Here is a 24396-nt window from a genome sequence, read left to right on the forward strand (position 1 = left end):
TTGAAATCGGGCGGATGTAAACTAGTAAACTACAGGAAAAAGGAAAGCGGTCAAGGAACGCGCAAATTTACTTGGGAAAGCGCGGAAGGGTAATTTCTCTTTAGTTCGAAGCGAAAATTATACGGGCTTAAGTGCGGTCGGTGCTTTAAGCGAAGGAGGAACCCGTTCGGCTCCAAAACTATTTAACCATCGTGATCGAAGGCTAACTAAATCACGAGTATCGATTCCTTCCCGGGACGACTACGCGATCCCTATCTTTAAACGCGCTTCTAATCTCCACTGTGACCGATGCTTCTGTGTGCAAAGATCCAGTCTAGGGAATTGTAAAATTCAATTAGAGTTATCTTAAAATGATCAAGATAAAATATTGCGATGTTACTCTCGAACGTTTTTCAGAAAATAGCAGACAAAGTAAGCAGTCGCTGTGAAATTAAAATTAAATTTATTTGTTGTTTGTTTCATAAATAAGTTTCGATTTCGTGTAAATTTCATTTTTCGAGATCTATATGATTTACGATCGATTATTGGATACTATTTGATCGCACGGTGATCTCGTATCTTGCTTTCATGGCTTGCTGTGCTGTGCAAGTTGGAGAGAAGTGAGAAAATTGAAAAGCCCTTTTAAAAAAATTGCGCGACGCTCTTATGAGAAAAGTTTCGTATATATGTATCTTGAACTTTCGTATCTAGTAATATTGTATAATGACATAGCAGAGTTCTTTGACCTGCCGTGTCACCCCGGGGAAACATATGCCGCATTCGAACAACCAACGCTGAAATTGCAAAAAATAAAAATATGCAAGAATGCGCATTCATTATTTTATTTCTTATTACGCTGCAGAAAAGTATTTCACCCTGCATCTCAGTTTTATTTTACATAACATTCATATATTACACATGTGCATAAATTATAGCACTTAATCAGATGGTATTTATTTTTCTGACAAGTCATAAATTTATAATAAAGAAGAAGAAAACAAAACTACTTGTAGAATATATATTTTTTCTAATATTTAGGTAAATATAAATCTCTTTCTCAAGTTCTCTATAAATTCGATTATTGCAATTTTACGGAGATATATTACAATGAATATCCGCATTTTAAAATGTCTTTAAGGGGTTACATACACCTAGAGGACCGAAAAATTAGGTTTTTTCCGCAAAAAAAGGTTTTTTCCAACGCCAGCAACCATATTTTGTTTCTGTTGCAATTTTTTAATTATATTTATTTTTTTTATATTGTCAAAATATAAACTTATAATCATAAAAAGTCTTATTTGATTCCCACTATTCATTTAGCCGGAATAAAATGTCAAAGTTGGGTTAATTTTTCGGTCCTCGAGGTGTATGTAACCCTTTAAATACACCGTCGAAGGATCGTAAAACGATCACGCGTCTGACAAATCTGAGAGAACACGTAACACACAGCAGCAATCGGCAATTTCTTTCTCGGAGCAGAAGCGGCTGAAAGGATCCCGTGTTAAAAAAGCGCGACGAGAAGACGCGAGAGATGCGAAGACGGATCCTCGCGCAGCTCGGTAAAAGCAAAAGGCCCCCTTTGAAAGCTTTCCTCTGCGCGGTGAGATTGTAACGAGACGACAACGATTCTCGATTATCCTCGAGAAGAAGGCCTCGGCGATCCATATGCGCAGTACGTACGACCGGGAAACGTGACTGCCACTCCGCCATCCGGATGAGAGAGGTCTTTTTTTGACGTTGGCACACGGTGCCTGACGCTCGTCCGTATTGGGGAACGTGCGAGAGGCACGAACGGAGGGCAAGGACACAATCAGTTCTTTATCTCGAGAGAGAGAGAGAGAGAGAGAGAGAGAGAGAGAGAGAAGAGTGAAAGGCAGCCCGTTTATATAGAGGGAAAAAGAGAGAATAGCGGGCGAAGGCACCTCCCGATTGACAAACAGATCAATCGTGGATGGAAAGACGATCCGCAGTCTTACCGTTCGACCTGGCTCCAGAATTCTCTCTCTTACTTCCACTTTTCCCACACGTGCATTTACGCAACCCCGCGCTAGCCGGAAGTTGGCTCCGCCGCTCTCGAATTTATCTCTCGAGCTCCGAAGAAACTGGCCGACGTTCCGAAGTGATTTATATAAGAAGAGGGAGAGAAAGAGAGAGGATATTGTAGAGCGAGGAAAGGATTCTGCTATTTGAAAAGAATATTATTTTTGAAATAATGTGCTGACGTGTCCTTTACGCGTAATGTTGTAAGAAAACGAGCTGCATCTATGTATAAAATGTTAATTTTGTCTTTAAGGCTCCTGCATACTCGATTGCCAAGTCCGTGTTAAAGTGACGACTTGATTCCAGACGGTGAAAATAAGAATCTCTATATTGTTTTATCGATAAAAGAATATAGTACAATAATGATCGAAAAATATAATTAATAAATAATACGATTTTGTTTAATAAAGATAAGCATAAATGACATTTTAGCGAGCTAAATTATTTTTGCAACTTACAGCGTTATTTTTCGTTTTACTGTAGAGTTTTTATGTTTAAAATAATTGTCATGATGTTAAAATATACCGAAGACTCTCATTTTGACATAATTTAATATGTGAACGCAAATATTCATTTTATTTTGATATCTGTCAAAAACAGCTGATTTTCGTCCTTTGTTAGGCTCAATTCAATTTGACATATACATATGTTAATTATTGATTATCTAAACAAAAAAGAGTTTTCGGGATATTTTATATGTCTGTTCTATCGATTTCAAACGCTATTTTATTGAAAAACACTGTTATTTTAACGTAAGTCGCAAGAAGTTTCTTGATGTACTTTCTCGCCTCTGACGTCATCAATCCAGGATATCTGCAGTGAGTATACAGGAGCCTTAAATTAAATTGTATACATGTATTTTTGTAATAAATTATTTAAAAACGCAAATGAAACTATTTTTGTCTGCCGTTATTAGAGTATAAAGAGTATTTAAGGTACGCAAGAAGAGCCAGATCAATATAAAGATAGTGCAGTTCGGATAAGAAATAGTACGGATTGAAAGATAAAGTAGACGTTGCTCGATTGACAAAGCGGTCGGTTGAGACCCAGTAAGAACAATTTACAAGCTTGTGCTACCACTTGGTCACTCTGTTTCTCTTCTTTCTATTTGTACGATCGCGCGATCACGTAAACTGCACTTACAAGAGAAGTGCTCTTAGCTCCGGCGCATTTAAGATGGATTATTCCACTGAAATTCCAGCGCAGATCTCGGCGCGATTACGGTGCGATTTTATTGACATTCCGATAAATCTTGATTATATTTATGTACAATATATCAAGAGCATTATAATTATACAAATATCATTATCGACAGTGTTAATAAATTGTAACGAAAATTAATAGAGAGAGAGAAAGAGTAGCTGAGAGGAATATATATATATATATATATATATATGTATATGTATAAAGTTTTAAACAAATAGTGATTTGTTTTTTGTTTAAAATACATTTTAATAAGTACAAATATGTTTTTCATGAACCTATAATTGGACGTTAGCGATACATGTTCCTGTACATGTTATTTCAGTAATATATAACATACAGGTACACAAGCACCGTCTAATTTTCCAATTCGCAAATATCCATCCGGGGAAGTAAAACGTGTCGACAAACATTCCCGCTGAAATACGAGTGGAGTATCACCGCGGGATATTCACGCGCCATTTCACTGCGTTTTCCCACGATTTCCTATATTACTGTCGGTTTAAAAGCCAAAACATATCGTCAAACGGGCAACGATCGCCCGTGAATTTTCGTAAAAAATTGCGTCCGAAATTATAGTAGTTAATTAAGTTAATATTTGTCAGAAATGTGAAAACGTTAATTTCTGTCCAATTAAATTTTAAACGGAAACTTGAGATAAAATTTATGTGTCGTGAAAAAAAGTTTTTAATTTGAATTTCACGTAAAAAAAAGAAAGAGCTCGCGTAATTATTCAGGAACCGACATTCGTCGAAAAGTTAATTGCGTTTATTGCAAGTTCGTCCTGTTGCTTATTTCTCTCTTTCTCCGTCTTCTATGTAAAAATGTACAAACGCCAAATCGCAATTTTCGCGGCTCTCCTGCCTCATCGAGTTTCTCCGTCGAGAGTGAATGGAACGAAAAATAAAACAAGAGGGGAGCTCGCCCCTCTTCCCCGTGGAAAAATTTTGTCGAATCGCGAGAACTCCGTGGAAGGAATAAAAGCATCTCTTTTTTCTTTTTTTTCTTGTTTTTTTTCGCCTCGAGTTTATTACGACGCGCCGCGAAAGAAAGTTTTCACGCGTCTTGTGTGAACATTTACATAGAGCCTTTACTTTCTCTCGTCCCTTCCGTCGCCGCATTAAAGCGACGATTCACCCTTGCGATCTTAATCGCGGGAGGTGAATTTCTCGGCCATCGCGATAATTACGCCCGTTTTGTAAAAAAAAAAAAAAAAAAAAAAAATGGACCGACGACGTTTAAAGTGACACGCTTAATCGCATAAAGAGAATGTTTCTCATTTCCTAGAAGCGTTCCAGACAGTCTTGTTACAAAGTAACAGAAAAAAGTATATCGTTTCTGAGAAATGAATTTTTCATTAATATCATCGTTTTGTCAAATCTTGTAAAATATTTTGTTAATATTGTTAGATATATTCGCTATTATAGCAAAGAAGAGTCGATGAGAAATGTTTATATTGTCCTAATTATATTTATATTCTGCATCAATGTTGTAAAACTTTTCTTTTGATGTCATTAACGCAGCTATCGACGTACTCGTTTGAGCCTCGTCCGTACTAACGAGGCAACTTTTCGAGCAAACTAATGCGTGTATAATAAAACTCGATACTCTTTCAATTACACGTACAATTAACGAACTCGGGAGTTTTTTTCAAGCCAAACAATTGACGTCTCCGATAACTGGACAGTCCAATTATCATCCAACTTGATCGAGCCGCATCTAAGAAATTAGTACTAGCTTCGTTGCACTGTTTATCAAATAATTAACGACACGGCATCGTTGTACCTTTTTTTTTGCTTAAGCGATTATACCTATCTATGAGGTACAAAAAATGTATTATTAGGATTTTTTTTTAAATTGAAAAATTTTTTAAAATAAATGATTAATTATTCGAATGCATACATTTTGAAGATTTTATAGTATTTTTTTATTACAAAAAATTAAAAACAAAAAAAATATCGCAGCAAGAGCATTTTTTTTTGTTTAGTTTTTTGCAGTGATCACTGTAGCTTTAAGCTCGTTTATCTAAAATGAATAATTCGAGCGAATTTAGTTAGTATATTAGTTTATCTAGTGCTCAATTGTTTATTATCTCGAAAAATTAATTTGGAATAAAATGGCGGTTGTTTAAAGTTAAAGTATCGATTTTCAATCAAAAAAATCGTTTATTTTTATCTGTAAAAAACTACGTAACGAAAAATAAAAAGCAACGATCGGGCACTAGATAAACTAATATACTAACTAAATTCGCTCGAATTATTTATTTCAGATGAACGAGCTCAAAGCTACAGTGATCACCGCAAAAAACTTACAAAATAATGCTCTCGCTGATATCTTTTTTGATTTTTAATATTTTGTAATAAAAGAATACTATAGAATCTTCAAAATGTATACATTCGAATAATTAATCATTTATTTAAAAAATCTTTCAGTTGAAAAAAAATTCCTAAAAATACATGTTTTTTTCGACCTTACAGGTAAGTATAACCCCTTAACGGCTGGTCTAATCAACCTACAAGAATTTCAATTAATATTATTATAGAAAAAGATCCCCGTGAAATGGAAAACAACGCTTCGTGCACACAGAGAAATGAAGAAGAACGAAGGAAATTACGCGCTTCGCAAGGTAGTGGAACGCGAAAAAAGCGGAATTGTTTATGATAAAAATGTTGTGCCGCTGCGGAAGCAAGGGAGGGGGATGGGAGATGCAAAGCGCATTTTATTAATTGAAAACTGTGTGCCCGAAGGTGGACGCGTTTCATACTTAATGGGCCCAGCCATTATGATGATTGCATACGGAACTATAAAGCTAAGCAAACAACGCCAAGAGGGCCGGTCACACAATCAAATACGTTTTTTCTTACAAAAAATGATAGCGGATCTTGCCATAAAGCGCGCGCAAAAAACACCGTTTGTTGAAACACAGCGCAAACAGAATCCGCGCGATGACATGTCAAAAACCTTTGTGGCGCGATAAAAATGTCTATTGAACAAACCTCATGTGTCGCTATGTGACGTTAAAGTGATATTAATGCCTTTTTCGTATTTGCGTGGAGTTGGCAGTAATAAATACCAGTTCATTATACATTTATGGAAATCGTGTGTTTGCATACGTTATGAAAGTGGAATAATTGAATTGCGTAACGGATTGTCAATCACCATTTGGACATTACAATAATCGTCGCGGACGCATTGATTTGCCTATTCGAAAACAGCTTTGAACTTCAATATTTTCGCACAATGCAAATAATGGTTTAATAACGGATATGCCGATTTGCGATAAATCATATAAGTGATTAAAAAAATTGACGCTATTAATAGTTAACTAGTTCACTGGTAATAACTCATATATGGCCAAAAAAAAGGTGCCACACCTGGTAATGACTCATATATGAGCACTTTGCCAATTTTTAACGAATTTGAATAAAGCTTGGTATATCCATGTTTTTGGGGTCGCTGATTATGAATCTGGAATCAAGTTTGAGAAATTCCTCATGGATTCAATATGGCAGCTAGTAACTAACAGTATTTGATTCGTAATAAACGATTTAAATATTAGTCTTAATACATATAGATATTATATAGTCTTGAGTGTATAATCAAAATGAAATAACAACATAATGTTTTAAATTAATTTGTTATCTGCGATCAAAACATCACAGCACAAAACTCGCGTTACAAATCTATCGATATTTTATTTGTGTAAAGTTGCGCATATTGAATCAATCAACCTGAACTGACTAAATATAGTTATATTTTTACGTCTGATAGTATATGTAACCAATATAGAAGTGATTTGTAAGACCGTGATCATAAACGATTCAAAAGAAAATGAACTTATCGAATTTGATCCTCTTTATTTTAAATTTTGAAATTTCGATCTTAAATTCATCAACAGCGATACCAAAAACCCTTTATAGTTAAACTTTCATATAAAATACGTAATTATTTGCTCTCACCAGTTTGGTACAAAATGATGATTTTGGATTCACCAGTGAACTGGTTAACAAAGATACGTTTTATTTATTGCCATAATGTGTTTATCTATGAGAAAAATGTTCAACATATAAAAAATTGACGTTGTAAACAATCAACTAATTCCTTTTACAAATATTTTAACACACATTATCTTTATATATTTACATAAATTAGTAATATAATTAATATATTTATATATTATATATTATATCAATATGTACATATATATATATATATATATATATATATATATATCGCATAAAGAGAGAAATTATCGTCGAAGCGGAAATGCAAACTGCTCGCATACTGGGGATTCGTGGCCCGTGACTAAATTGGTAATCCAGGTCGTATACCGAATAATCTATAACACATTTCGACATAGTTGGCAGTATTTCCGGGTCGACTCTCGAAAATATTAATTTAGAATCATACGAGCTGGAATGCTAGACATCTCGTCAGCCGTTTTCTATTTAGTCAGCGTGTTGCCGTTGACGCGTCTATCCACTTTCCACTTTTTGAATTTTTCATGAAGCAGCCAGACGTATTAATTATTTTCGGTCTTTTGCAAATCGTTCGAGCTCGTCTGTCGAGCAGCCGGAAATTGAGATGGACCGTCGCTTTAACTGGCAGCCGTTCGACGTACTATCAACCGTCAATTACCCGTCTTAATGAACTTATAGCAAAGTTTCACTGAGCATATATTAATATTTGAATTAATATTAAAGTACTTTTATAACTAATATTAAAAATTATTAAAGTATGCATTTATTTGTTAACATTTCTCCGTCAACGAATTAATATTGCAGTTGAAGTAAAAAATATAATAAAATTCTTTTCATATTTTTTATGTTGTTAAAGAGATAAAATTTAACGACGCAATTAATTTGAAGAATATAAGGGAGAAAGATAGAGTCATTTATTTGCGCTTCCAAAATGAAAGGACACAAGAATTCTATGAACAGGAATTCTGACTCACTGACATCTTCTCCGTTTTCTTGTTTGCAGAATGCGACTCGGTGTACGAAGACACGGATTGCCATGACGGATGCGTTCTAGCCAGTCCCGGATATCCGGGACTGTATCCGCCAAACATCCGTTGTCGGTACCTGATCACTTCTGGCCCGCGAATCTCCATTGCCATCAACTTTACAGCGGTGCTGCTTCCTTACAAGTAAGTGCACGATTGTCGAACAATGTTAGATTTCGATAGAACATGTCCCTGTGGCAGCACGTTGACAAGTTCTCGTTCTCCACGAGTCCATTCATTTGACAGTTCATATAAAACATATGTGCCTTAGTTTTATTTGGGTTTTATATGCGACGTTTCTTAATTATTATGTCATTATACACGATGTAAAAAAAAAACTTGTGCATATAAACGCGTAATTGCGCACGTAATAAAATGACGTTGTTACAAGGGAAGACGGTAGACCGAGAAAACTCGTTAAACGAGCATTTGAGAGAAACGACGATTTTCTTTCATATGCAGTACACGCGCGGTCTAGCGCCCATTTCGAGGTTTCTTTCGCGTATCTACAGCGCGTGTCCATTTCTTTCGCAACCACGTGCCAGAAAAAACTGTTCGAGTTCCCGAGCGAGGCTGTTGCACGACAAATTAAAACTGGAAGAGTCAAGAAAAAAAGAAAGAAAGGAGAATCGCTCTTTTGACGAATTTATTTTTTATTGATATCAAGGCGCCTCACAATCGTAATAACAATTTAACTTGAGAACAAAGTGAACACCGGATATCATTCTCGAAGGTAATCGAATAAAATGTATAAGATTTTTAAAAAAGGAAAATTTACAGATTTTTTAACCAAACTGATTAAATGTCATTCATTATAGCTAGAATGTAATGAAAGTATCTCTTCTCTCGTTGAGATCGAAAAAGTTAAAATATTTTAAATTATTAATAATCAATTCTTTTTGCAGAAATATTAACATTAAAACTCTTTCTTAAAGCTGCATAATTAAAAAATTAAATTTTAAAATAACGAAATAAAATGACTATTTTTAAATAATATCCATTGGCACACGATAATAATCAATTTATTGTATAATAAAAGAGAGATAAAACGAATAATTATATTTTTTGTACTTTGTGACAAATGTCAGGTAGTCTTTGCGTTGATTTTAAAGTCACGTCGAGTGTTTCTCTTTTCCCTTTACCTTCATCCGGTCCGGATTACATTAGCGCGTTTCCGGGCAAAAGTGAAAGAGCAGCCGGAGAAAGGAAAGAAGAAAAAGGGAGAAATCTCTTGCCCTTTTACGATCTTTAGTCCGGATATTTTTAATAAAACCCGCTTAAACGCAGCTCAGCTTGCGTAACAAGCGAAACTCTCTTTATGCTGTGTTAATCTCACATGCATATATAAATCATTTTTCGCTTTACCAAAGAATTTGCGACGGTTTTCGAGCATGAACTTTTATTTTTCATCACGCAAAAATCAATTGTATAATAATATTCAGAAATTGTTTTAAAAAAGTTCAATAATTCGAACAATTTAATAAGATGAATTGAAAATAGTAACATCAAATTATACTCGAGTATGCAATATGTTAACAAATAAATGCAAAATATACAAAAAGCTCCAGAAAATTTAAGTATGACAATTATAAAGGTGAAGAAATTTTTTCCACGTTTAACAATCGCTGCAATTGATCGCAATTTCCTAGAATTCATCTAAACGCTCTCAAGAATCCGCGACGAGGACTATTATATACATCTTAATGGCGCGGGACGGGAAACCAGTTTCCCGACACACACGGTGCTCAATTCTATAGCGCATATACTCACGCGAACGTATATGCGCTCCACGCGAAATCTGGTCTACAGAAACGTCGCGAGTCAATACGCATCCGCTTTGCACTTCGCCTGCAAGGGTAAGAGCCCATTTTGTGCGTGCTCAAGAGAGAGAGAGAGAGAGAGAGAGAGAGAGAAAACCGCGCGGTAGGGGTATTTCGCGAGCGCGTATTTCGGCGTTTGATAATGCATCCCTCGTCTCGTTTCGTTGGCTGTGTCAACAACCATCTTCCCAGCGCTCATCCCTCGCTCAAATTCATCCCCCGAGCAATAAGAATACACTCGCGCGCGCACAGAACCATTGTGTGTCTCAAATTACTTATTCTATGGCGCGACCTACTACAGGCACGAACCCGCGTTAAACGCGTTACGTTGTCACTGGATGTACGTGTTATATCAATATAGTGCATAAAAGTTAAAAATTTGCACTCTTTTTTTAATAATTTTTTTATATTCAGAGGATTTTCAGAGGCTATTCGGAGGATATTCGGAGGATATTCGAAGAATATTCGGAGGATATTTAGAAGATATTCAAAGGACATTCAGAGAATATTCAGAGAACATTCGAACATCCTCAGAATATTCTCTAAACATCTTTGGGATATGTGTGTTGTTAGGAATATAATTTATATATATTCCATGAATAAGCGCGAAAGAAATTACATTTATAGTTTGTTGATAAAAAATTCTACCCAGAAATTTATTATCGAAATTAAATCAGCTGAACTAAATCTACTTTACTTGCAAGTGCAGTTTTTTTTCCTTACGATCTCAATGAGCCACCAAGACGTACGATTTTTGTGGAACAAAGTAATCGAACTTGGCTAGGGAAGTCTTCTCCGCAAGACGAGGAAAAGCGACAAAGAAAGAACCATGACATGGTCGCGGTAGGGAGGCCTCCCGCACTGCAGCTGTACTTGCTTTTTCGCAGCAGTCGTTGCAGTTGTTCTTCAAAGCTGGATTGGCTGGCTGGCTAAGGTTTTTACGTCACTGGAAAGAGCCATTTCTTCACGCAGAGTCTCGCAGTCGCGAGAGTACGCCGAGCATTTCTGTTCTTTCTAAAGAGACAGCGAACATATTTTAACCGATGTGAACCTGGCGACTGACTTAAAAAATATTTTTTTTTAAATATAATCCGTTTGTACCTTGTTTGTACCTGTTTGTACCGTTTGATGTTTCGTTTGTACCTCAAAGGGTTATAAAAATACGAAGGGTTAAAAAAATGGTCACAGCTTAACTTTAAAATATTTTATTTTCATTAAAGGCATATTCTAAGGAGAATTGTATGTACTAGTTTGTATCTCCTTTCAAATCGTTTGTACTTCAAAAAAAGTACAGGCATTTAAAAATTCGTGTAAGAGGTAACTTTGTCATTTGTAAAGATACTGGATAACACAAGCACACGCTTCGCGCGCGCTAAATCAATTTTTTCTCCGCGAGAGTACATAATTTTAATTTGCTGAATTTCAATTATGTACATAACTTTAATTTTTGAATTTATATTTTATAGATAATTTTATTTAATTCATCGAATTAAAATTATGTACATAATAGAAGTTCGGGAATTCAAATTAATATGTACATAATAGAACACATTATATTTACATTACGAGGCGCTCAAACACTACGCACCTATCCTAAACACGAATATATCGCAACGCGCCAGCATCCAATCAGCATCGCAAGAAAAGAGGCTTCAACGCTTCGATATATTTGAGTAATCGACTTAACATGCACGTTTTAAGGAAAGGATTCAAAATCTGCAAACAGGTACTGTTTTCTAATCGTTTGTACTCGTTTGTACCTCCTTTCAAATCGTTTGTATCTCAAACAACCATAAGTACAAGAATTTCAAAATTCGTATAAGGAATAACTTTTCACGATATTCGCAATTTTTAAACGGGTACTGTTTTCTAATGTTCGTTTGTACCTGTTTGTACCTCTTTAATTTTCGTTTGTAAAAGGGCCGAAAGTACAGACATTGTTTAAATTTTGAAATGATCCGGTTCCTGCGAGGTACAAACGATTTGAAGAAAGGTGTACAAACGGGTATAAACGATTAGGAAACAGTTCCCATTTGCAGATTTCGGAATATCTTTAAAAATGACAAAGTTACCCCTTGGTCAAATTTTGAAATAAATGTACTTCCAGTCCAGTCGAGGTACAAAACTATTTATAATAATTTACTAAATAGTACGGCTTTGAGTACACAAATGTTATTTGATGTACTTATTTTTAAATTGTATTATTTTGTACACTTTAAGATATATACTTATAATTTAATACATATTTAACCATAGAATGTATAATATTATAAAAAAATAAAAAAAATTGGTGAGTCGAAAAATTATAAAATATACTGGTAAATCCATACGTATTTATTGAAATTTCGACCTAACTGGCCAGTACAATTTAATTTAAAACACTACGTTTCGACCCTTAGGTACGGGTCCTTTTCAAGTGTAACTGCACAATAAAAATATATACAATGATTATGATATGAAACAATAATTTACAAAGTTGTTAACGAAGAAATTTAAAATAATATAAAAATATGAATAATAAAAATAATGTAATGTACCTGTCAAGATGTTGATTCGACAGCAGTAAAATTACTAATGTTAAAACGGAGACAAATAAATCAATTTTAGTCAAACTTTAAAAACACAATAATATTAAAGTTCGACAATACACCGAAATAAATAAATAATAAATAAATAGACGATCATATACTGTGTATCAACTTGTCATAAATAGGATTTAGATTTTCTGTGTCCCTTTGTAAATTGATGTTATTCTTATATTTTTTAATGAAAGACATCTCCGCTAATTCTCTCTTCCTTCTGTGTTTTTTGCAATGCAAAATCCTAGGTTCCATCCATTTAAAGTCATGGTCATATTTTATTCGATGTTTACTAATTACGTTAAAATTGCTATGATGTTGTTTAATATTTTTAAAATGTTCGTTTACACACGCGTGTAGCTAATTGTCTTTATGTTTGCCCTGTATATGTTGCATTGCAATCGTTACATTCTATCTGATACACGACGTCAGTTTTTTTCATATAGTTGATTTTATCTTTACCTTTTCTAATTAATCTATTTAATTTTTTTCGGGATCGTATAAACAAAGTCTAGTTCATATTTTTTAAACGCATTGCTCAGATTTTCGCTCAAAATTTTTACGGTATCGGTAACAATGATTTCGTATTTAACTTTTTACATCTATTGTCATTGACCATCAAAAATTCACTACGGTGTTTTAGAGTTTTAATTCTCTTCTCAATATGTAGTTCAATGAAAGGTTTCGGGAAGCAATTGTTGACCAAAATATCCGTAATAATTTTGATATTGTCAGTGTGAAAGCATTCATTTGAAAGTAATAAGGCTCTGTCGACTAAACTTCTAATCGTGTTGATTTTGTACTGAAGAGGGTGGTTAGATAGGAAATTAATATACCTTTAAAAATTAGTATATGGATCAAATCATTTGAACATTATAGACAATACCTATAAGAAGATTTGATTAAAAAAGGCTAAAAATATGTAACAATATTTACCTGTGTGTTTCCGTATCTTTGATATGTTTTGTTAATGTATTGTTGGCTTCTTTCATACAAGTGATGTCATCGAGAAAACATGCCCATCTTGCAACTTCTTGTCGTAAACGTATTCTAAGTTTGTCTCTATCATTAATTTCTTCATATTTGATTCTTTCAAGTACCCCGTTTAATCCCTGCATTATACGATTCTGAAAATCGTTAAATATATATTTCTTTGTTCATATTATAAATGTAGTAAAAAATCTCTATTATTTTCCAACAGATTCTTAAAATTTTCTCTTTCTTTGAAACGAACATACGTACAAACTCACTTACCATATATTGATGCGAGCATTTATCTATGCACGTACATACACTCAAATACATATACATATGCATGCAAAAATAGGGAGGATCCCTATTGCCTACAAATTAATTGCCAATAGTATCGATTGACAACAGACCGTTTATTAACAAATCGTTTGCTCACAAAACTTTTTGCCTACAAATCTATTGCCTACAAGCTCTTTTGTGCACAAATAATAAATTTAGGCACAAACGTACATTTGCACACATGCGATACTATTGCGCACAAGCTGCATTGCACACATATAATATTATTGCTTACAGATCGGCTCCCCGAAAATGTTATTTTCCTGGCTCAATGCTACTTGACTGAACCGCTATTATGTAAATGGTATATAGCACACACTTCTTCACGCAAAGGCTAGGCTCTACATAGGTTTGTTACATTCCACGTGAAGCGAGGTTTAATCAAAATCTTATATGTATTATATTGTTTTATCTATTTTTAGTACTCAAAAGGGCTGCCATAAATTCGAAGTGTCCCATTCGAAACAATATCCAAAATTTTTATTTTCCTAAAAAACGTTCAGGCAAATGCTGTTTGCCTAGGAAAATAGCATTTTGACACACATAAACAGGCAAAAGCCATTTGACCAGGCAGATTGCATTTATCTACTCAAAAGTTATTTCTTTAAAATAACCATTTGCCTACGACATATATAAATCCAAAAAATTAATAGAAATAAGTTAAAAATTGCAAATTTTTTGTAAAAATTAAAAAAGTGTTATATTCAAAAAAGGAACGATCGTTGACATAATAATATCATGTGTGCAATGTAGCTGGTGCAATAATTTGTGTGTGCAAACGTATGTATGGTAGTCTTTTAATTTCATTTTGTGCGCAATAGAGCTTATAGGCAATTGGTTTGTAGATAATAGTATTATGTGTGCAAATACATATATTCGTTTTATAATTTTTTGATTTCTGCGCAAAAAAACTTGTAGGCAACAGATTTGTAAGCAAAAAGTTATGTACGCAAACGATTTGTTGGCAAACGGACTGTTGGCAATCGATGCTATCGGCAATCAATCTGTAGCCAATTGTGGCCCTCCCCTCAAAAAAATAATTAAATTTGTGCAAAAAGTTTATAATTATAATTCGTTGACAAAGATTTTAAGCACTTAGTTATGTATCCAATAACAATGTTATATATCAATAATATTGGCAGTAGTGAAAATCATACATTTTGGGGCCTGTTCTTCACGTAAGTGATTATTCAAACTGAATTTGTTTACATATTTATTTGCGACGTAATTAAAAATATGTAACATTTTATCGTTATGGAATATACAATATTTTTCTGAGTATTTAAACTTTTTGTAATAAAAGAGTGTGTATTTGCAATTATCTAAAATATAGGTAACTTTCATTGAAAAACTATTGATATTTACCTTGAGATTTTTATATTTTTCTTCCAATACTGAAAAAGAAGTACTGAAAATGTATTCCAGAGCTTTAAACATAGGATACCAAGCTATGTAATCTTCTTCTCGTTTCAGATACAATATAATATCCCAAAATATAGATGGATTGTGTTGGTCTCCTATCATTAAATGAAATGCATCATGGATAAGTTGGGCACGATTAAGAACATGAATTTTCGTGTAATCATCATGATTTAGATAATATAAAATTCTCATCATCATAGTTCACGCGATAATATCCTGTCGAATAGTAAATAAGTTTTATAAATATTTATTATTTTAAATAATTTTATCATTATAACGTATTTATTTTCAAACATTTTAATTTTATACTTCTGTTTATATAAATTATGAATTAAAAACATATCAAAAATTTAATACATATAAATAAAATGTAAATACATATAGAAACTTAATTAGAATAATGAATAAAGTTGTGCAAGATAGTGTTATTTATATAAAATAAAATAAAATTGACTCTAGTTCTGCATAAATTATGTAATAATTATTTTATATTAATTAATAAAATTTCTGTAACATGTAACTTTACGAAAATTGTATGTATTACTTGTACTTACTATTTTAATAATTTTTACTATTGTTAAAATAAAAATTTGTATAAATATAACTTTGATATTGATTGATATTATAATTGAATTTATTTAAATAATTGTTATACAATGAGCATCTCAGATTTTTATAGGACAATGAATAAAATAGATAAAAATATAAAATAATGTCAATTATGTATGCATAAAATATAGACGAGTAATAACCACATAATAAGTCAATTGATCGATATTTACCAATTTGTTGTATATTGAAAATTATCCAACCATTCTCTTTAAATGCTAATGATAAAGTTAAACTTGTTTTTTTGCATAAAGAAATATGTGAAAAATTGTTAAAATTGGAATACGTCTGGGTAGTAAAAGTTATTGGTAAGCAAAAATTGTATAATGTATGAATATTTTCTATCGATATATTTGTTTGGCTAAAAGGATGCTTATAACTTCGTGTTATTTTTATGAGAGGACAACGCTTTTCCACAGCCCAATAATCCATTGTTGTTAAAGCGATATCTGGATTGTCTGTAGCAGCAATCATTTCTTTCAAAAAATCCTTAAAATATATGTACGATGTAACTGGCTAAATTCACAAAGTATGTAAAATATATAAGAAAATATTACAAATATGTTAAAATTGTAGGTACAATGTTAATATTGTAAAAAAATTTTAATAAATTCTAAGAGCAAAATATAAAATTGCACTTCTATTCATATATTTATATATCAATTTATATATAAATTCCCAGTTATTAATGTCAGTCACTAGTATTAAATATGAATTTTAGAAATAATCGACCAAACTAGCAGGTAAAATCGTTTATTTAACGTTTCACGATGTTTTGACCATATGGTTGTGGTCCTTTTCAAGTGCTTAAGTAAACCAGGTTCACACATCAAGAATAATTGGTCGTTCTCAAAAAAATATTCAAGACATCTGAAGTAATGATTTCGCTAAATGTCACCTTGCTTTTTACCAACATTTCTAAGGAATTGGTCATGAATGATATTGAAAAGCGATGGGATGACATTTCCAAGAATACTAAATTAAATCTAGCTCAATTTTTACACGTTATTGAAATCATCCTTGATTCGACTAGTTTTAGATTTAAAGGACAATTTTTTGAACAAATTTATAGGAGTCCAATGGGATCACCATTGTCCCCAATTTTAGCCGACATAGTCATGGACGACCTTGAATCACACTGTCTGCAGTTACTAGATTTTCAAGTTCCCGTGTACTATAGATATGTTGACGATATTTTTGCCATAATATCAACGGATAAAATGGACACGTTATTATCTACTTTTAATAATTATCATGAACGGTTAGAATTCACGTATGAGTTGGAATGTAATTCTTCACTTAATTTTTTAAATACCATTGTTTGTCGAGTTAATAAAAAATTGATAACAAATTGGTATAGAAAACCAACGTGGTCAGGTAGATACATCAATTTTCTTTCTAGTTATCTTTTTAAATCTAAAATTAACACGATCTACAATTTGGTTGACCACGCAATACTATTATCTGATGAGCGGTTTCATCTAGAAAATATTAATATTATTAAAAACATTTTACGGAATAATTGTTTCCCAACAAACATAATTAACCGATATTTACAAAAAAGAATCAATTTTCTAAAACATAATAAATCTAATGAAATGAATGACATTACAACGAAGTCACAAGGGAGAGCATCTTACATCTCTATACCATACGTGACAAATTTTAGTGATAATATCTCACATTCTTTAAAGAAGTTCGGCTTGAATGTGGTTTATAGATTACCGAAGAAACTGAACAATCTGATTGGGTGTGGTAAAGATTTGCTATCTAAAGAATGTGTGACTAATATCGTTTATAAAATTGATTGCAAGGATTGTTCTTACATATGACAAACAAAGAGACATCTTAGTACACGGAACATTGTAATAATATTAAATCTATATATATGTATATAAGTACGTCTGTCTGTATGTATGTACGCGAACTACTTCCGCATTTGTGGACCGATTTTTGTGAAACTGGTACCAAAATGTTGCAAATTTTTCGGGGGTGGCTGCTGTGGGGTTTTTTTTAATTTTAATTTTTTTTTCCTCAGAGGTGAGTATGTTTTTGCGAAAAATATTTTTTTTTTTTCAAATTTCTACGCCAATGTGTTTAAAATGTTCAGAAATATTGCAAAAAAAGATTTTTTTAAGTTTAATGATTTTTTTTATACCTTCACTTACCCACACACGCGCCACCCACGCACTTTCACATTAATGGATCAATTCCCTAGAAATTAATAATTAGGTAGTATTAAATTTTTCTGAGAAGTCTGCTATTTTCTTTAATTAAATTTTACACTCACACTCATGCATCTACCCATGCGCGCGCGTATTTATGGATTGATTTGCACGAAAGCGGGACCAAAATTTTATAAACTTTTATGAGAATGGACCTATTTTCATTAAATTGGTATCAAAATGTTGTATTTTTGGGGGATGGCGAGAATTTGGTTTTTTGTTTTACACTCTCATTAACCAACCCACGCATCTATCCACGCGTGCGCGTATTTAAAAAATGTTATTTTATGTAAAAATGTATGTAGTTATGAAAAAAAAACATATTTTATATTTTTAATAAAATCATCTTTTGGTAGTGGCGTGATTGTTAAATGGTAAAAATTTTTTTATTACTTTTAGTGAGTTTTTATAAAAATCACCCTTTAGGTGGTGATATGAGTTCTTTTAACATGTCATTTTATAAATAACTATCTATATATATAAGTAGCTGGTTTCATATATTAAATGTCATCATTGATTAAACAAATATAAATCAATTTAAAAATACAATTATGGAAAAAAATAATATACCAAAAAACATAGAAAAGGAAATTGAAGAATTTCAAAATAGTAAATATAAACAATAATTTATTTATTTAAATAAAATAATATTTTTTATTTATAAATTTGTTAATAGTTTTATTTATATAATATTATCATATATAATATATAACCTATATGTTTAATTAAAAAATTTCAGTACTTGAAGATGATCAAATAAATATAAATCAATTTGAAAATACAATTATCGAAGAAAATAATATATCAAAGAAAATAAAAAATGTTTATATAAATAAAGCAAATGGATTTGAAATTAAAAGTATATGACACATTGATGAATACATTCAATATATCTACAAAAATTGAAGAAAGGCTTTGAGGACCGCGCTTCGCGCGTTCCGAAAAGCTAGTTACATCATAGTTCACATTCGGTTATAAGTAAACATTGATCTAAATTTGAACATGATTTTGAGTGGAATAGATTTAACATCTTACACACGGATAAACATTAGATTCTGACGATTCTTGGTTGAGATATGTTGTGGCTGTCTCACAATTTTAATTTAATTTTAATTTTGACTTGTATATTTCACTATAAATTGATATTGATTGTTGCTTTATGATGAGATAAATATTACTAATTTTACTTGTAAGTATTACGTGCGTTTTCATTTGTGAACTTTATATTAGTGTTTCGTTGATGATAATAATAATATATGTTTAATAATTATTGTAGTTGCATTTGAAAAGGATCACAACCATATGATCGAAACGTCGTGAAATTAAATAAACGATTTTACCTGCTAATTTGATCGATTATTTTCAAAATTTCAATGTATATATCTTATATTTATATTATTAATTTTATTCAATTTTTTAGGTATGTTAGTAAGCATTAATACAGATTATATTTGAGCAAAGTATTGAAAGAATTATTAGAATTAGAAGATGATTAAAAAAAGTAATAACGAAACAAATAACAAAAATAAAGACAAAACAAAAAATAAGAAAATTAATATAAAAGAGATAGATCTATGAGAACAGTAAAATATATATAGAGATAATAATAGAAAAAAGTTATAAATGTTAGATATTTAAAAACTTGTTAAATAAGATTAAAAAAGAAATGTAGTACAAAATGCAATTAGAAGAACGGTAATTATAACAATTATAGACGAAATAAAAAAACAATGAAAATAATAAAAAAAATAAAAGAATTTTTTAAATAATTTTAAAAATAAATCATAAAACAGAAATAAAACAACAATAATATATATGTATGTGAAAAAGTGACAACGATAAAACAACAATTTCTTTCTACAGAAACGATTTTTATAGGAAAAGTAATGAAATTAAAAATACATCTAGTAGAAGATCTAGGAAAATAGCAAAATTGTTACACTAAAGAAAATCATTAGGAAATAATGTCAGTAGAAGCCAAAAAATAAGGAACATTTTATAAGGCTTCTATTATTAAACATTACTATTTAAGTTACACAATTTTATATTTTTGATATTATATTTTATATTGAATTACTTACGTGTTATTTATATACGAGCGAATGCTTTTCCAAAATATTTCTTTGGTGAAGGCGTGTTCCATCATTCGCACTATAAAGGGTGCTACGATTTATATCAAAATGATAAATTAGTTATATTATATTATAAATACATATTTATTATAATGGTTACTTGTAAACAAAGCAATTTTATAAAGACAGGAAAAACTATATATATCTATATACAAAGTAGTAATCGCGTAAGAGTGAAATGTCTTTTAATGCAGTACTGGTTATCATTCTATTTTTTAAGTAAATTTTTCAATAATTCTCACAAAGATAGCAAAACATTAAAGGACTATACGGTTAATCCCATCTACTTACACATGTGCAGTTATTACCCGACATTTTGTGTGTGTGTGTGTGTGTTTGTGGGTGTGTGTGTGTGTATACTTTTATAAGAATAATATTTAATTCAAATCCGGATAAAGAATATTACTTATCTTCTAACTTTACACATATTTTAAAATATTAATAGATAAAAATTTACGCGGACTATTTTATTATAATACGTATACCTCTGATAGAACTGGGAATTCCCAATAAACTATTAATTTGTGAAGTAGAATTCCACATATAATAATCACTGTCCAAATAAAAAGAGTAATGTTGATTTTGAACAACAAATAAATTTATTATTCGATAATCTGGATAAGTCTATAAGAAAAAATAATTAATAAATTTATATAATCGTTCTGCATATACTTGCATTAAAAACAAATACTAATATTATTAACATTACTTTATTGTTGAAACAAAACGCTTTCTCAATTTGAAAAACACATTAAAATATATATAATAATAAAATCTAAAATTTGGTATTAATATAATTAAGAAATATTACAAATTTTTTCAATTATTGTCTCACGATATATTGCAGATTTCTCTTTATCAAATTTATTTAAATAGATATCATGTGTACTTGTTTTTGATTAATTTATTTTATTTTAAATTTCATAAAAATTTTAAAATATAAAAAAATGTTTAAAAATAAAAATTTTTTAAGAATTAAATTATAATTATGTGTATGTAAATATATGAAAAAAAGTATTTTTAAAATACAATTGATTATTTTATATATTGCTAAATGCTTTTAAGACAATTCACAAAGAATGTGTATGAATATAAAAAGGGTTTGATTTAAGAAAATCTTGCAATATATAAATGCATAAGTATTGTATCGTTTGCGAGAAGGTGGGAGCGAGATAGCGAGATAACCCAATAAACACTGTTCTGTAACTTTTACAGACCATTTACAAAACAGTTGTTCGCGGTTCTGGTAACCGTTATGTCAACTATTAAGTAACATTTAGATGGAAATGTCAGCAACATTATGCCTGTATATGATATGTAATAGATACATAAAATTTAAACGTAATAGATACATAAAATTGGATATAAAATTACGTAACTATTACAGAATCTATATTAAATATTATTAGTAACATTTACATAACATTTACAGAACATTTACAGAACATTTACATAACATTTACAGATAAGATATTCTCTGTTCAGGTAACCGATATGTCAACTATTAAGTAACGTTTAGATGGAATTGTCAGCAACATTATGCCTGATATGATATGTAATAAATACATAAAATTTAAACCTAACAGATACATAAAATTTTATAAAATTACGTAACTAATACAGAATCTCTCTATAATAACCATTATGTAATTTTTTTTTATAAAAGATAGCACATATTTGTTTTAGAAATGTTTCATAATAAGCAGCTCTCGGAAACGTTTTTACTGATTATCTATTCGAAAAATATTAAGGAAAGCGTTTTAGAGTTTAAGATAATGTTATATTAAAAAATTTTTATTTTATTCGTGTTTTTTTCACAGAAAGTAAATAATATAATGAAGATATTTTCACTCAGTCTCGTCGGATATTTATTTATCTGATTTCTGAGGAATCAGATAAATAAATACTTCAATATCTGAATTGAATTTTCTTATGTTGAGATCATGTCACAAAGAATAATCTCATTATTCTTTGTGACATGATCCCAACATAAGAAAATTCAATTCTATATTAACACAGATGTTACCGTCAATTTCATCAACTTTAAACTTTCCTGACTAAAATTTGAATGCGAGATAGATAAAGAATCGTACACCGCGTAGCGGTAAAAGAAGAAACTAACAATTATTACACAACTATGACGTATCGTTTATGTCAATAACGTAATGAATCTATAATTCTTACATAAAATTGTTATGTAATTTTGGCGTTACTTTGTTATGTAATATTTATGTTTTTGGTTAATGTAAATGTGTATACTCTAAAAGTTTCGTAAATACTACGTAATTTTAATGACATAATTGTAACGTTATGTTAAATACGTAACATTTATGTATTTTGGTTAATGTAAATGTGTACACTTTAAAAGTTTCGTAAATGCTACGTAATTTTTATAACATAATTGTAATGTTATGTTAAATATGTAACATTTATGTATTTTGCTTAATATAAATGTGTATAATCTAAAAGTTTCGTAAATGCTATATAATTCTAATAACTATAATTGTAACATTATGTTAAATACATAACATTAACATTATTTTGTTGACATCAATGTATACATTCTGTAAAAACTTTATTATAACCGTTATATATAGTTATAATAACGAAATTGCGATATCTTTTTTTATTTAATGTGACATCGCAATTTCGTTATTATAATTATATAATGGTTATAATAAGGTTTTTACAGAATATATACATTGATATCAACAAAATAATATTAATGTTACATATTTAACATAACGTTACAATTATGTCATTAGAGTTATATAGCATTAATAAAATTTTTTAAATATACACATTTACATTTTCCAATATACGTGAATGTTACGTATTTAACATAACGTTACAATTATGTCATTAAAATTACGTAGTATATTCAAAAATTTTAGAATATGTGCATTTACATTTATCAAAATACATAAATATTACGTATTTAATATAACATTACAATTATGTCATTAAAATTACGTAGTATTTACGAAAATTTTAGAGTATGCACATTTACATTTATCAAACTACATAAATATTACGTATTTAACATAACGTTACTATTACGTAATTAGAGTTATGTTGTATTTATGAAACTTTTAGAGTATACACATTTACATTCACCAAAATACATAAATGTTACGTATTTAACATAACGTTACTATTATATCATTAAAATTACGTAGCATTTACGAAAATTTTAGAGTATGCACATTTACATTCACAAAGAAACATAAATGTTACGTATTTAACATAACGTTACAATTATGTCATTAAAATTATGTAGTATTTACGAAACTTTTAGAGAATGCACATTTACATTCACCAAATTTCATAAATGTTACATAACAAAGTAACGTTAAAATTATATAACAATTCTATATAACAATTATAGATTCATTACGTTATTGACATAAACGATACGTCACAGTTTCGTTATGATGATCTGTAATATATACATATAAAACATTATGTAATTATTACGTAAATAATCCCTGCGTGTTTACTGGGAATATTTAGAATAACCTCATTGACAGCATACGTTGCAAGCAATGTAATAAAACCATTTTTAAACCAAAAATCTAACACTAACGGATTGTTCATCATGTTATTAAACCATTGTTGTGTCACTTTACGTCCTACTAATTGAGCTACTTCGATTTTGTGAGCAATAGAATATAAATTCTTATCGTAGATGATATCTGTTTCTCTGAAAGTTATTTTTAAATGTTAAGACTAAAAACTTTATAGAAAATAAAATTTTATTCTAGTTACAATATTATAATTTTATTTATTGTTAGATGATCGATTTACAAACTCATTGATACGATTTAGCAAATAAGTACCGTAAATCGTACTAAATAATTTTTTTCAATTTTTAATTTATAATATAAAACAACGATAAATGTCTATTAATATGTATATCGTTGACAAAGAATAATAGTTTGAAATAAATAAAAAAGTGTCATTTTTTTATAACTTTAATGCAGTTTCAACATCTACCTTACGGGGTATGATTTAGCATACATACTTTCCCATTCATATACGCATAAAAAGGGTAAACTTTAACATATTAAT

General features: G+C 30.4%; 1 protein-coding gene across 4 annotated transcripts in view; it reads left to right on the forward strand.

The window, feature by feature from the left end:
• Positions 1-24396, forward strand: part of LOC114942262 (uncharacterized) — a 346485-nt gene that overhangs the window by 231839 nt on the left and 90250 nt on the right. For all 4 annotated transcript variants that reach the window (XM_085488071.1, XM_085488070.1, XM_085488072.1 and 1 more), the window contains one exon: positions 8206-8371. In XM_085488071.1, the coding sequence (XP_085344197.1) occupies positions 8206-8371 (166 nt within the window). The remainder of the gene's footprint in view (positions 1-8205; positions 8372-24396) is intronic.

The sequence above is a fragment of the Nylanderia fulva genome, unplaced genomic scaffold, assembly GCF_048542155.1.
Source record: "Nylanderia fulva isolate GAGA-0341 unplaced genomic scaffold, ASM4854215v1 Scaffold62, whole genome shotgun sequence".
Lineage (NCBI taxonomy): Eukaryota > Metazoa > Arthropoda > Insecta > Hymenoptera > Formicidae > Nylanderia > Nylanderia fulva.